Source organism: Electrona antarctica (assembly GCF_951216825.1).
Source record: "Electrona antarctica genome assembly, chromosome: 9".
Classification (NCBI taxonomy): domain Eukaryota; kingdom Metazoa; phylum Chordata; class Actinopteri; order Myctophiformes; family Myctophidae; genus Electrona; species Electrona antarctica.
In genome coordinates, this window is record NC_136790.1 from 17231634 (window position 1) to 17247792 (window position 16159).

Here is a 16159-nt window from a genome sequence, read left to right on the forward strand (position 1 = left end):
CCCCTCTCCCCCTGCCTCTCTCTCTCTCTCTCTGTAATTAGCACTAGGCAACAGTGCAACACTATCTCTCTCTCTCTCTCTGTTTCTGGCACAACAGCGCCACTTTTGCCCCTACTGGTACTCATAGTCACATACATAGTCACATCATGAGTTGTCACATAGGTTAACACAGACATTGCTGTTCCTTGGAGTGGTTGCACCACTCAAAAATTACTAGAAGTGAAAGCCCTAGTACCTGGCACAAAATGCACAATACGTCCATTTGTCTATTTGTTTCAATAATTGTTGCGGTATGCGTGTGTGACTGCGAACAGGAGGGGAAAGTGGATTCAGAGAAGGGTGTTCTTGTTGGAGAGAGAGAAGACACCCTCCCTCCAGAATACAGGTTTACAGGAGACAAGCTTGAAGACCTGCCCGCTCCACAGCCTGAGGTGAGACTGGCAACCTGCCTGTCACAATTATTATTATAATTATTACATAATCGCCTTTCATTCTGTAAGCTCAATTACGTATGCATAATCGTCAGTTGAAAAGTAACGGTCACGAACCTGCATGTCGTCTCTGTCGGGTGGAAACCTCATATGTCCAAAACGGTTACTGTTCACGGTTCAAATTCGAAAACGGCAAAAGTAGCGTATCGACAAGCTCAAAATGCGCTTGCAGATTCTGCTACTTTTCATACAAAAAGTGGGTATGGACTATGGAGATAAGAGGTTTCTGCCCGACAGCGAAGATATCATGAAACCTGATGTGTATTCTAAGACACGCACGTCATACAATTCCTGGAAATATTTTGAAATTTGAAAAACATTTTCCAGTCAAAGGTTTTGAATTTATCAAGGGTCCTGGAAAAAATATTTGGATATGCATATATGTTTTTGGCTATTGATTGAATTATAATTTTTTTTTCCAAAACATGTATAATATTACACTAAATAAGTAACATAAGTTGTTTTTTGCCGTGTAACGAAATTTGGAATGGAATTATACCATTATACCATGGAATTATACCATTCTATATTATATGCTATATTGCCTGTCTTTGGGCATTGCACACGCTGAATGATTGTTATAGGCCTGGAAATGTGGTTAAATATTATGGAAACGTTTTGTAAATTCATGGATAAAAAATGTTTGGGTAACCCTGATAATGTGTGCCTGTCTGTCCCCATGCAGCCCTCTATGGACACTAGTGATGCTCTGGACCTCCTGTCTGGAGACTTCATGATGTCTTCCTCTGCTCCAGCTGTCCAGGCTGTCACCCCCTCAGCGCCTCCAGCACAGGTACGTACATACTGTACACCAGGCTGTCACCCCCTCAGCGCCTCCAGCACAGGTACATACATACTGTACACCAGGCTGTCACCCCCTCAGCGCCTCCAGCATGAAGAGACTGACTATAAAACTAAAATTAAAATTTGTCAACACTGCTCTACAGTGATTCTCACTCATTGCTGTTGCTCTGTCACTGTGCTCTCCAGCTCTGTGCCGACTCAGCGTTGGACGCCTTGGCGGGAGACTTTTTGGCCCCCACTGTTGCTCCTGCAGTCAGCTCTGCTGTGAGTCACCCCACAGAAACGTCCCGCCAGGTTTGATTGATTGAATACTTTTAAGAGTTTGCCAAAAAAAAAAAAAGTGCAGAGGTACAGTTATACAATAATGCTAAAACAAAAAATGACAGTGTGCGTTTCAACAAAACGCCTTGAGGGTTTTGTTGAAACGCACACTGTCATTCATTCATTACAGTAAAGGTCCCTGCACACTGCTGTGTTTTTCAGATTTTTTTGCAGCGTTTTTCCACCTTTACCGTACACCAGGACTAATGTGTGTGTGTGTGTGTGTCGTGTGTCGTGTGTTGTGCATGTGGATGCTTGCGCTCTCAGGTGTCATCGGGAACAACAAACGCCCTAGACGCCCTGTCAGACACCCTGATGGACATCACACCCACCCCAGAGCCCGTCGCCCCCGTGCCCGCCAAAGACATTGTCAAGGTAAACCGACCGCTTCGGAAAAGGACAATGTCTATAAAGATAAGAGATTTAATGCTTCTTTCTTTTTTTCGCCTGTGCTAGTCATAAAAAGGCCCCCGACACCCTTTCATTGCCACGTGTCTTTAACCCATTTTGGGGCGGGCGGGAACCCCTTTTGGCGTTTTAAACATTGTTATAATTTAGCTATTGAAAAATAGCAGATCTACAAGCTCATAGCGCGCCACTCGGTGGCGCGCTATGAGCTTGTAGATCTGCTATTTTTTAAAAATCGTGAAAATATTTATTTAGAAGATTTTCTTTTTAATTTCGAGGTCAGGCCTAAATGGGTTAATTACCCGTGTGGTTTATTGCAGGAGAAGGAAGCCATGGAGGAGAGGTTGATCAAGATGGGAGAGAGAGATGACAGTCTGCCCGCGGAGTATCGCCCCACAGAGGAGGACCTCAAGGTAGACCTCTACTGTTCCTCTTTAGATTACAGCATGTTCTACTGTTGTGAATCCAGGTTTACAGCACCATACTGTACTATGTACTGAGCTCAGTGGGCGTGCACAGATAGACACACCCCTTGCCCTTTTCCCTCTGGACAAATGTGCCCTTTTGAAAACACATACTGTACAGTACACTGTACAGTATGTGGACCATGGTGACATTGATCAATTCTTGATAAAAAGCTTCTAAATATATTATTTAGGCCCCAAAATCTATAAATCTCACACTATTAAGGCAATCGGCCGGTTCCACGCGCTGCACAAGGTGGCCTTTTTTCACTTGAGCACCTGCTCCTCTACATGTCTGTGCACGCCACTGACTGAGCTCTTTTTGGTGAGTTTGGACGTTGAATACACGCTCCCCAGTCCAACGGGTCTTTTACCATTTTGCATTTGCAGGCGGCGGCAGAAGCCAAGGCCAAGGCGGATGCCACTCCCAAGCAGGTGAGGACCTCCCACCGACGGAAAGGGCAGTAGACTGACATTGAAGATGTGTCAATGCTTATTTATTTATTTTCAATTTACGTTTTATTGAATTTTAATCAAACATACATGTAAACGAAACGACTGATAATTGACAATACATACAACCGAAAACAAAACAAAACAAGACAATATACGTACAATACACACAAGGGGAGATATCTGCCTCTCTTCTCTATTGATGATCATAATACATAAGTACCTCAAACAGGTGCATATACAGGTTAAACAGGTTTAACTGAATTCATACAAAATCAGGTCTTATGGTAGAAACATGAGTAATCCATCTAAACCAGTTATCTGTGAAGACCTCTAAAGCTGAATGTAATTCTCTCCATAATAAATATACTATAGATTAAATCAATCCATTCATGTATGTGTCAATGCTTATTGACACATACCTGTAATAAGTGTTAAATAGCTCTACATTCTGACAGCAATCATTGCTATACATAGCAATGATTCTATATATAGAGTGTTTGTTTACTAACATGGGTGTCCTCTCCTCGTCTCTCCAGCTCTTTGGCAAACAGAAAATGTATTTTCAGGTCAGGATACCGATGTGATCCAGTCAGGATAGAGAAACCAAACAGAATGCAGAATAAAGTGACATTTGGAAGATGACAGAAATAAAATGAGCAGACGAAATTGGAACTGGTGAATGAGTACTCTTTTCTGATCGGCTGACATTGATAACCCACCTGAAAAGTCATTTTCAGTTTATTAATGGGCTGGAGAAACGGGGAGACCCCTGTTACTGAACAAACACTATCGCAACGATCCCTCAATAATATAGAGCTTTCACCTTTTTAACAAAATACGTTTTGTTTTTTACCAAGAAGAATATAACTTCCACTATCTATTTTTATTTTACTTGAAACATATAGAGGAAACAAGGCGATCAGGACTCGTTTCGGCTCTAGGCCTTAAACACACTCGATGAAACATCTCTTACATTTATAGCTGATGGTTTGTCTCTCTGTGTTGAAGTCAATGAGTGATGCGGACGCCTTGGACCTGCTGTCGGGTGACTTCTCTGCTGTACCTGCAGCACCAGGACCAGCCTCATGTGCTGCAGCCACACCAGACCTGGTCCCTCCTGTACTGGACTCAGAACCCTTGAAGGTAGGAAAAGACCTGGTCCCTCCTGTACTGGACTCAGAACCCTTGAAGGTAGGAAAGCTTTGCTGTAAAAGTTAAGTCCTGTTATCAGGCCTTTCGTTATATCTGAGGCCAATTCTACAAATGCCTTCTAAATCAGTAGTTCTCACGTGTTCCAGACAAAGTGACACGCTGTAAGCTTGTAGATCTGCTATTTTTTTTTAACGACACGGATTCTTTCTCTCTGTACTCAATGTACTGTAAATTGCTCTCTAAACTCTCATCGGTGAAGGGTTACCGTAATTCAGAGTTGTATATTTGGCTTTGATATCACACTTCCCAAGGTACTGACAAATAGTGTTTTAATCACCACTATGGTTTCTTCCGCTGGAAGCTTGTTAGTATGTTACAAGCTAAAGTAAATGTGTGTTATCAGCTCGCCAGTATCCGCCAGCAATCATGGTAATGATTATATAGATTACAGTGTGCTGATTATAAAAAGGTTTTCAACTACTACCTTGGGAAGCGTGTTATCAAACCCAAATACACTCCAGATATGACTGTTTACAGTACCAAAGTTGTTTACCAAAGTTGGGTCTCTTAACTCTGGTACCTACAACTGCACTTGTGAATGAATACAGCATCAATTCAGCTGTAAATGTTACATGTTTGTAAGTCACGATTTGTCCTCTCTCTCTCTCTCTCTCTCTCAGCCCATGTCGGGTTCACTTCTGGATTCGCTGTCAGACACCCTGGTCCCCAACGCCCCAGAGTTCAAATCTAAGGGAGACAAACCAAAGGTAGGAGGAGGAGAACAAGAGGAGACCGATCATCATCCACACTGTGATTTTTATAATGTCACAGTGCCCTCTATGGTTGTAACGACGTAACTGCAAATATCAGGCACTCACTTAGATTTCAGATTTTTATTGAAGGGACAGCCCCTTGAGATGCATCATCTCATTTTCAAGAGGGACCCATACACATACAAAGTACAGAAAAGCATAATGTACACAAAACATGCAGTACACAGATACAAACAGATATACAGATACATACATATATACACAAATAGCTTGCTCACCCTCTTTCACCTACACCACCAACCACCACATAATACACAATGGAGATAAGGTCACAGTGCAAATATTTCAGTGTCATAATTGGTTACAGTCAGGTTAGAAGCATAGGCAAGTTGAGTCTAGATGTTAATGTAAGGAGGTTCTGAAGCTATTAAATGATTAAATGGATCTAAGAGATAGAGGGAGGTTGTTCCAATCGAATGGGGCTTTGTATCAGAAAGACCTCCGCCCAACCACATTGGAGATTTTGGGGATTTTAAAGTAAGGGTATTGTAGATGTCTTAGTGGATATGATGAGGTAAACTGAGTCAGGTACTGCTTCAAGTAAGCAGGGCACCTAAAATAAATGCTTTTATAAATGAAGAGAAACCAGTGTAGTTGCCGTCTTGATTTAGGCTGCAGCCAATTGAGTGATTTGTACATGAGGCAGTGGTGGGTATCATATGGGCATCTCAATACAAACCTGCACAGGGAGTTATATAAAACATTTAGAGGCTTAAGATGAGAGTCTGTTGTGTTCTGATACACAACATCTGCGTAGTCAATAATGGGAAGTAACACTTGAGCAATAATTATTTTCCTAACATCAAAGGAAAAGCAAGTAATGGAACGGTAAAGTGAGCTTAGGCAACCATATGTTTTTTTTAGTAATATAATCAATATGTGGTTTGAAGGTAAGCTCTGGGTCGAGCCACACTCAGTCAACTTTCTCAAGTTGAGAGCCATTTGAAAGATGTATGTGTATTCCAAGTGTGCTTGCTTGGCTATGTCGTGTGCCAAACACCATGGTGCAGGACTTCTTCTTGTTCAACAGTAATTTGTTATTGTGAAGCCAGTTCTGAACATGGTTGAAGGGAACTTAAAGGGATGTTTCACTTTCAAACATGTTTGTAACTTCAAACTCCATTTTTAACCACGATAGATTCTTTGAAAACAACCGCCCTTTGTTCTGGTGACTGATAAAGTCCTTCCAATGCATATGAGGGGGCTGTGTTCTCTCATCTTTCATTTATATGTTTTTATGTTTATTTTATTTGAAAGTGAAATATCCCTTTAACCTCTTTTTTATAAGAAGAGTACCGAAGTCCTGACGTCACTCGTTCATCCCCTGGATCACAGAAGTAATTTCTCTGTTGAAGATAACATTGGCCATCTTAGTCAATCGTGTCATAATAAGAATTGTGGTCCAAAAATAAACATATTGTCCTGGCAATATTGTGAGGGAGGTGGCTCTGTATCGTTCATGATAGCCAGTCACTCATATTTGTCTTGTTTTTGGTGAAAATGTTATTAATTTGGCGGCGGTAACGTTTAGCGTTTTATTGCCATATCCATATCCAGAGTCAAAACGGCGTGCTCATTTCTTTATTTTTGGAACACAGTTCTTACATGATGTGATATTAATCACGACTAAGGGAATTCAGAATGGTGGGGAAAAAGAACGTGACCCAGGTTGGGTAGGATGGGTACATTACATCAAGACGTTTGGTGCTCTCTACTACTATACTAATACAGCTGATCTACAAGCTCACAGTGCGCTGCAAGCTTGTAGATCATTTAGAAAGGTTCTGGACCATATATACCGTATACGTATATACTGTATATATATTTACTTTTGCCTATAAGGCATGCCCAGGTTGAAAGCGGTTAAAACGTGTCCATCTTGTTCTTCCACTGAAGTTGTCCCACTTTGTTCTCAGGGAAAGAGCAAGTCAAGGTCAAAATCAAAAGTAAGCAAATGACCTGCTTCTGCATGAAAGCTTAATGTATAGTGGATATATGCAATATGATGAGCAAATGAATCGGTTTGCTTATTATTTAGCATATATAATATATAGTGGATATATGCAATATGATGAGCAAATTAATCTGTTTGCTTATTATTTAGCATATATAATGTGTAGTGGATATATGCAATATGATGAGCAAATGAATCTGTTTGCTTATTATTTAGCATATAAACAATAGAGAAACATATAATAATAGTTGGATGGCTGTACTCGAGGTGTATGCTTGCCACTTCCGCTTCCGCTTATCATCCGTTTTGCCCAAATCATGCTGTGTGTACGTCACTAATGTCTGGTCCATGTTAACCAAGTCATCATCATCATCATCACTACAGCTGTGCTCATTGTCTGCCATATAATTCCTTCCTTGTCATTAATGATAAGTAATTCATGATCTTAGGGTGTCTGCTGACAAGAATAGATACGGAAAATGTATCCGTTCTCTTACTTTTATGTATATGTTCTCTTACTCTCTCAATTTGAATAGTACTCGATAGGTTTGTCTGGTACGGCCCTGTCCTGGTTTTCCTCCTACCTAACAAACAGAAGTTATTTTGTCAATCTAGCTGAGTTTGACTCAGACAAACACAACATCGGTTCTGGTATTCCACAGGGCTCAATTCTTGGTCCTCTATTGTTCTCCCTGTATACTGCCGTCGGGATAACTTTTTTACCAATCACGGAGTGAATTTCCATTTCTATGCTGATGATACCCAACTATATCTTTCTGTAGCTCCAGATGATCCCTGTGCTTTAGACCCGTTGATGACCTGCCTGTCTAGCATCAAATGCTGGATGAGTGAGAACTTTCTCAAGCTAAATGAGGATATGACAGAAGTTCTCATAATCGGTTCTAGTGAGCAGAAAGAATCAATAATAAGCAGACTTGGCAACCTGACTGTAGAAAGGGACAGTACAGTAAAGAACTTGGGGGTCATTATTGATTCTGAATTTAATTTTAATTCACACATTAATCATGTTACCAAGATTGCCTTTTTTCACCTTAGAAATATTGCACGAATCAGAGCCAAAAACGCTGATCCACGCCTTTGTTTTTTCTCGGCTTGATTACTGCAATGCACTTTTTTCTGGACTGCTTCTATGGGCCGACGGCATGGAACAAACTTCCACTGTATCTTCGACAGGCAGCCTCTGTGCACATTTTTAAAGCGCAGCTCAAGACCTACTTCTACACTCTTGCTTTTAATTGATTTTTTAAATTACTTTAATGTTTTATGCCCTGCTTTTCTTCTTTTCTTTTTTCCTCCATTTCTCTGTAAAGCACTTTGAGCTGCATTTCATGTCATGAAAGGTGCTATACAAATAAAGTTTATTATTATTATTATTATTGTTATTGTCTTGCTTGACCTTTTGCCCTGGTATTTCAGAAACAACATGCAGAGGATCCGTCTGCTCTTGACCAGCTCTCTGGTCAGCTCAGTACAGACGTGGTGTCCACGTCTACAAAGACGGGAGGACACAGCTAGGCCTCTAGGTAAGCAGTAAGACTGGGATGCTTCTTGTGTCATGTTAGATTTTAGCTACTGTATACGGGGCGACTGTGGCTCAAGAGGTAGAGCAGGTCGTCCAATGATCCATGGGTCGGCGGTTCGAATCCCGGCTCCTCCTGTCTACATGTCGAAGTGTCCTTGGGCAAGACACTGAACCCCAAAATTGCTCCCGATGTGCTGGTTGGTGCCTTGCATGGCTTCCGCCGCAATCGGTGTATGAATGGGTGAATGTAATGCATCTATGTAAAGCGCCTTGGATAAAGGCGCTATATAAATGCACCATTTACCATTTACCATTTAGCTATATTATAATATCATAATAACTCGGTGTATATGAATGGAGTTAGGTGCTTTCCTTCCGTCAGCAACGTTATATTATAACGTTATATTATAACGTCGCTGTTGGAAGGAAACCCACCTAACTCCATTCATTTTGAAGTTTCTCCCCGACAACAGAGATATTCAGTAGCACATTGGTTGGCTATAATTTAAGAATAATGAAAAAATATTTTTAACTCAAATCTTTTATTCTGGGATCCCTGGAACTAAATATTTTGAGATGCGCGGATTAGTGGCCAAATACTTTAAAAAATGCGGGGGTCCTTGACATGAAATAGTTTGAGACTTACTGATCACTCAGTGGACGTTCACATTAAATAAATAAATGCCAGGTTCATTTCCTGCATGCTGCAGGGCATGGACCGCTGCATTCTTCTGGAGTAACATGATGTAGCCAGTTATAACTTTCTTATTTAACCCATTTTGGCCTGACATCGAAATTTAAAAAATGTCTTCTAAATCCTGACAGTTTTCTGAAATACCTATGTTTCTTAGTGGTGTTCAATATTTCATGTCAAGGAACCCAATTTTTTTTATGTAAGAGGCCGCTGAACCCCATCTAAAAAAATGTTGTTCCAGGGAACCCCCAGAAGCAAAGATTTGAGTTAAAAACGTTCGTTTAAAAAAATATATATTCCAAAATTTGCGCCACATTTTCACGATTTTTCAAAAATAGCAGACCTACAAGCTCGTAGCGCGCCACTCGGTGGCGCGCTATGAGCTTGTAGATCTGCTATTTTTCAATAGCTAAATTATAACATAATGTCTAAAACCCCAAAAGGGGTTCCTGCCAAAAATGGGTTAATGTTGCTTCTCTCATAATATCTTTAGGCTTTCTGCCACCTGTATAATAAAGTGGTAAGAAAGTAAGTTCAGAAAACTGATTTTCGTAGGTAACGATGAAAGTGGGTTCAGCTTTTGGGGTCAAGAATTTCTGTTGACTTGTGTTTCTTGTGACACATTTCAGGGTCTTGCAGTTGCAGTTCATCTCCCCAGCCACACGGAGGAGCTACTGAGGGAACAGCGCTCTGGAGGAAGAGTCTATTTTTTTAAATGGTGGAGAATGTATACTGGATCTCACACACACATACGTACACACAAACACACATACACACACAAGTACACACACACGTCATGTACACACGCACACAACTCCGTGCTACACTTTTTGCACATGCTAGGGGATGGAAAGAAGTTTCTTTCCTTGGAGGAGTGAAATGCAAGGGAGTGAGAGGACAAGGACGTAGAAGAGGAGAGATGGCAGGGAGCTGGTGTGATGGACTGTTTTACTTCACATGTTGGATTTCTGGTTGTGTTTGGTTGTGTTCGAGTGTGTGTGTGTGTGTGTGGGCGGGGGGGGGGGGAGGAGTTGTTGCCAATCAGAGTTGTGACTCTGCCCCGTAGCTCAGTGGTTCTCGGGCCGTGAGGATGTAGCGAGGGGCCCCCCCAAATAATTGGTGAAACACTAAGATTTTAATCATAATATACCAATGTTTAAAAAAAAAGAAAAACAGTACAAAAATATATGTCATGGTATGTTTTCTTTACAACTTGAGTTGTGATGTGATGACATCAAAGAGGAACTTAATGTTAGTTCCATTGATCCAAGCCAGAATATGCTCTGAAAATGTGTGCGGCCTGCGGTCCACTCATTTGACCACTTAAGGGGTCCATATGGGTGGGCTGCAAACATTTTCAAGTGGGCCCCCTGATCCAGAAAGGTTTGAGAACCGCTGCCGTAGCTGATACGCTTTATTTTCTCCATTCATTCACCAATATGTCCACAATAATATGCCTGCTGTGGTGCCAAACCTTTTGTTCTGATATGGCCTCAGTATTGGAGCAATACAACAAATATTTAATGAATCCCTTTCACCCTTGCTTCCCTATTTTGGGTATATCATCGTTATAGGCGAAATATTTAAAACATTTTCAAATATTTTTAACAGGACTTTAAGGTTAATGAATCAACACCACATTTTGACTGCGTTATCAGCTTGGTGAGGACAGCGTATGGTGGGTGTGTGTGTGATCGGGATGTCTGTGCGATCTTGATGTACACACAGAAATGCCAAGTTTTCTATTATGTGTTTCTGATGGCGTTACAACACTAGTGTACAGCTTAGACTGCTTCATAATGAACACTTAGTTTACAAATATTAAAAGAAAATGTCTGAAAGTATTTACACGACGTGGTCTGGTTGATTCTGTACACATGAGATCTACTGGTTGCTTTCTGTATCTATCGAGGGAAGGGTCTTTTTTTTGGTCTTTGGTCTTTGTTTTCCTTGGCCTTGTAGAAATAGCATGTATTGATTTTTCAAAGTGCACTTAAAGTGGTAAACCTAGGTGATTACGAGCTCTGTAAAACTACCTTTAGTTTCTATGCTGTAAAAAAAAAAAAAAGGATATTTGCGCTATGGAAGACAACACTGTATAATTTCACTTTCAGCCATAAAGTCAAAAGCGATATTTAATTACTTTTGTACTTTCCTAAGATCTTCTTTTTCTAAGGATATGTATAAGCGTGAGTCAAAACGCAAAGATAGGTATTTTGGATATGGGGATTCTAATTCAATAAAAACAAATATGTGAATATTATGTGAGCATTCATGATGTGTAGAGTTCATTTCTATTGTTTATGCAATGGAGGAATTATACTCAACCGTATGAGATACCAGCTTGTCAAAACAACGGGATGTGCTCCTGGTTTACCTTTTTTGTTTTTGTTTTTTCCTTATGTGTAGCGTTTTACAAAGCCCACTTCCCTTTGACTGTGGTTGGGGCTCAACAACTGTTTCACATGTTTGTGCTCAAACTGTGTGTCTAAAATGTTACATTGTCATGCCATGGCCCTGAATGACTGATGAGAATGCAAATGATTGGGTTTGATGATGTGTGTAAGAAGAAAATAAAAAATAAATAAAATGAAGAACAAAAAGAAATCACTGTATTTACGTAAGAAATAAATATTGTTTGGGATGCATTTTATTTACAGAATGCTGAGAGACATGGCTTACATATTGTAGACCCATGCACCCCACCACCCGAAACTTAGTAGGATATGTAAGCATACTGAAAGCAATATGCTTCAGCTTACATCATGTTCATTACAAGATATTCCAAAGAATATTCCAGAGCTTGTAGAGCTTGTAACTAGGGATACACCGCACAATATAATCGGTATCGGATCAAAATAATCCAGTTTATTGAATTGGTTTTCACCAGCAAAAATAAATGAAAAATGTAAAATTCATCAATGAGTTCAATATAAATAAAAAATGTCTAGTACCTCTAGTCTAGAACTAAAGCCAAATCAAATATGATGTAAAATCTTAAGTAAAAAATGAATGTTACATTAAATTTGTGTACTCATATCATTCAGTAGTCAAATTCAGTTGGAAAAGAGCAGCTATTTATTGATTGATTGAATACTTTATTAACAGGCTTTGGGCCAAGCCCTATAGGCTAGGGCCTATATAGGCTTTTTTCCATTGTGGTCCTCTGTATAATATCGGAATCGGTCAGAATCGGTATCGGCAGGTATGACCCTGCAAATAATCGGAGATCTGATATAGGCCATAATTTCATAATCGTGCACCTCTACTTGTAACTGTCTGAAATTCACATTAACATGTAAGTTAGGGGCGGCAGTGGCTCAGGGCTAGAGTGGCTGGATGGCAACCGCAAGGTTGCCAGTTCGAACCCGGGCTCCCCCAGAGTTGGTGTCAAAGTGTCCTTGAGCAAGACACTGAACCCCTAATTGCTCCTGATGTGCTGGTTGGTGCCTTGCATGGTTTCCGCTGCCATGGGTGAATGTAATGCACTATATAAATCTATATAAATGCACCATTCACCATTTAGCATTTACCAAGTTATAACACTACACAATGATAGTGATAGTGTCAAACATATGAAATCTATGACAAAGGATTAATCTGTAACACAATTTTATACAATATAGTGGCCGGGGTCCCTGCTTCACCACTCTCAGTTTAGGGGGCCTTGGCCTGAAAATCATTGAAGGCACAGACCCACTCCCAGCTGGTTTAGGGACAGGTGGGCCAGCGTTCCACTGTGACAAAGCCAAAAGGCCAGCTGTCTGTTACTGCCCTCTCGTGGTGTGTGTATGTTTTGCATTGCATTGCCCTGCAAGGAGAGGGTCCTCAACCTGACTTTACAGTTTAGGCTACACCAATCAATGATCATTTCACGTCTTTATTCCTGAATGCAACTAATAATATAATTGTAATTACCACACTGCGGCTGCGCTATACGTTCCCTCTGCAATGCATGATGACGTCAGTCACTGCAGTGTGAAGCCCGCGAATCTTCCCGCCTCTCCTCTTGAAGAAGACAAAGAGGAAGAGTGGCGACTCCGTGTTTAAGGTTTAATAACTCTAATAAGTTTGACTGAGGGTAGAGACTCAGTGTTTATTGTTTCATAACTCTATACGTTTGAAGGTATAGAGACAGAAGGTAGGTGACATAGAAATACAATAAAACATAGGCCTACAACATTAAAACTATCAATGCACGTCAAATAGCTCTCTATATCCAGCTTAATTGGTAGGCTAACATTAATGAAGTGAATGTTATCTAACATGAGTTTATTTGTTAGCTGCTACCTCCAGCTTAACCTTTAGCTAAACTTATATAGTCACACATTGTTTTATGTTGACACTATTATTTATTGCTGCTATAGTTGAACCAAACTTTATTTTGTCTCTATAGGTGACAGATAAGAAGACTGGAACAGCAAACATGGCGACTGGGGGTTCTGTGGAGGAAAAGCCTAAGGTGAGACAGAACTAGTTCCAGTGGCTGAAAATCATGTATTCTGTTGGTCATTTTAACATTAGTCTGTTTGGTGGTTGACAAATATGAGCAGGTTGATTCTATTATTTAGCCTATAGGCCTATACTCTGTGACCCATGTGTTTTTCTAAAGAAGCTAGTAAAGCTACATTCCATGTATGACATTAACTAGAAAGGGTACTATAATGTAGCTCAGTGGTTCCCAAAGTGGGGTCTGGGGACCCCCAAGGGTACCTGAGGGAGTTTCAGGGGGTCCCAGCTAAATGATAGTTTGGAACCAAATTAACCATTATAGGTCTGTAACTCAGAGAGTGTACAAATGGAACCAAATGGACCCATTCAGGGTCCATTTGGTTCCATTTGTACACTCTCTGAGTTACAGACCTATAATGGTTAATTTGGTTCCAATTTGTAAAATAACATTGATTTTACAATAGAAATTGGTGTCTCAGAGATAGAAATGTCATTAAATGGGGGGTCCGTAGACTAGTGCATGTCAAACTGGGGGTCCTTGAAATTAAACGGGTTGAGAATCTCTGCTAGAGCCGTAAAAATCTACTCTTATGGAGGTCCCTGGCATATCTTTTTCAAATGGGGGTCCGCGGGCTAATTGGTGTCAATTTGGGGGTCCTTGACATGAAAAGGTTTGGGAACCACTGATGTAGCTGACATGATGTTTGTTGTAAGGTGAACAAGACACTTACATTCCACAGCTACCATAACTGATACCCCCCCCCTCTCTCTGTCTCTCCATCATTTCAGGACATCCTGGACTTTGAGGACTTGAGGCCTCATTTTACTAAAACACAGTGGGATCAGCTGAAGGACATCGAGAAAATAATATACACGAATACGAAGAGCAACCACCTGTTTAAGCTCTCTATAGGTAATGTAATATGTAACATGGTAACATAGTAATGTCATATACAATTAGATAGGTAACATTTGAACGCCATACATTTATTTATTTGTTTTGTTGTAGGACTATAGTAGCTATATCAGACATTCATCAAATATAAGCCATTTAGTCTCAAGGCTGTATGTTTAGAATCCATACATGAGGGAGTTAGTCTTAATTAATGTAATATTGTAGGCCTACTGTGATAGTAGATCAATGGTAGTGTGTATAATAGTCAATAAAATAAAATAAAAATCAGTTTATTTATTTATTTATTAGTTCACGGACAATTATACAGTGATGTCACAAGAATGGGATTTTATTGCAGACTAGTGAAGAGCATTTAATTAACTTGTATGATAGAATACACATCAGTTATTATCAGCATCAGATGAAGAAACTAGATGATATTGACCAGTTACATACTGTAGCATATCATATCATCACAATGCTTATAGAAGTAGATTCATATCACATCATCACAATGCTTATATAAGTAGATTCATATCACATCATCACAATTATTATAGAAGTAGATTCATATCACATCATCACAATGCTTATAGAAGTAGATTCATATCACATCATCACAATGCTTATAGAAGTAGATTCATGAAGTTGATTTACTTTGTCTGTCAAGTGCATCAGTGTGTTGGTTCCATCATGTGTCATGACTGCTCCCTACTGGTGAAAACTTGCATTTATTTAACTTCCCTATTATTTGCTATAACAAGCAAGAGTCCAATATTTAACTATGTGAATATGGTCTAACAATAGTAAATGCAGATGTGTTATTTAAACATCAGACAATCACTGTAGGGATAGAGTCCCAGGAATATATTGACCTGTATCTTCCTCTGTCATCACTATATATCCTTCCATTCCTTCTATGTGTCTCCCTCTGTTCTCCTCCTCCATCAGGTCTGAAGTCTGACCCTCCAGAGTTCATGAGGAGACGCAACAAGACCAGGCAGGTAGAACCCTCCTCACCTCAGCTGAGTGAGGAAGAGGAGGAGGAGAAGAAGGACGAAGATGAGGAGTGGACTCCTGGTCCGTCTGGTAATCCTACACTGTTATCATAGTAGTACTGCTGTACTGATTCTACTGAATAGTGTTGTACTCAACTTGAGCTAGTCTTATTCACTTTACTAGTGCTAATGTGTCAGTATAGTGTATATGGAAAACTTTACTAGTACTATTTTTTTTTAAAGATGAGTTTTTTGGCTTTTTGCCTTTATTGATAGTTATTGGTGAAGACAGACAGGAGGGTGGGAGGGAGAGAGGGGGAGAGACATGCAGCAAAGTTCGTCATGAACGGGACTTGAACATGCGTCGTTCTGTCAGTACAGAACTTATATGTGGCATGCGCCTGGACCACTTGGCCAGCGGCCGCCCCCCTTTACTATTAACTACTAATGTGTCACTATAGTGTGAGACATGACCTTGGACGCAATCCTGTTTGAGAAAAAAAGGACCCAACGGTCAAGATTCAGTTCATCCCGAGCAAGCAGGTATGCTCTATTGCCTCAGTGGTGAAAATGTCAGCACTTGCACAGGAGACCTGGGTTCAAATCTGGGGTAGAAGAAGAAAGTTACATAGTGCAGCTTTAATCATTTTCATTGGTTCAATATTTGCAAAACCCAGACATAGCAGATCTACAA

At 40.2% G+C, this 16159-nt stretch overlaps 2 protein-coding genes across 19 annotated transcripts in view; both read left to right on the forward strand.

Annotated features, from left to right (window-relative positions):
* cast (calpastatin) overlaps positions 1–11727 on the forward strand; it is a 61992-nt gene extending 50265 nt beyond the window's left edge. For 17 of the 18 annotated variants that reach the window (XM_079509448.1, XM_079509439.1, XM_079509445.1 and 14 more), the window contains 11 exons: positions 315–431; positions 1177–1284; positions 1482–1589; positions 1884–1991; positions 2345–2437; positions 2879–2922; positions 3949–4135; positions 4777–4863; positions 6846–6875; positions 8321–8427; positions 9750–11727. In XM_079509448.1, the coding sequence (XP_079365574.1) occupies positions 315–431; positions 1177–1284; positions 1482–1589; positions 1884–1991; positions 2345–2437; positions 2879–2922; positions 3949–4135; positions 4777–4863; positions 6846–6875; positions 8321–8419 (981 nt within the window). In that variant the 3' untranslated portion in view covers positions 8420–8427; positions 9750–11727. Of the gene's footprint in view, positions 1–314; positions 432–1176; positions 1285–1481; positions 1590–1883; positions 1992–2344; positions 2438–2878; positions 2924–3948; positions 4136–4776; positions 4864–6845; positions 6876–8320; positions 8428–9749 lie in introns of all 18 variants that reach the window. The other variant, XM_079509435.1, reaches the window with a different exon arrangement.
* Positions 11728–13527: 1800 nt separating this feature from the next.
* Positions 13528–16159, forward strand: part of LOC306929861 (histone-lysine N-methyltransferase PRDM9-like) — a gene marked incomplete at its 3' end in the record, with an annotated part of 14424 nt that continues 11792 nt past the window's right edge. The window contains exons 1-3 of the mRNA XM_079510594.1: positions 13528–13582; positions 14362–14485; positions 15419–15556. Coding sequence (XP_079366720.1) covers positions 13547–13582; positions 14362–14485; positions 15419–15556 — 298 coding nt within the window. The 5' untranslated portion in view covers positions 13528–13546. The remainder of the gene's footprint in view (positions 13583–14361; positions 14486–15418; positions 15557–16159) is intronic.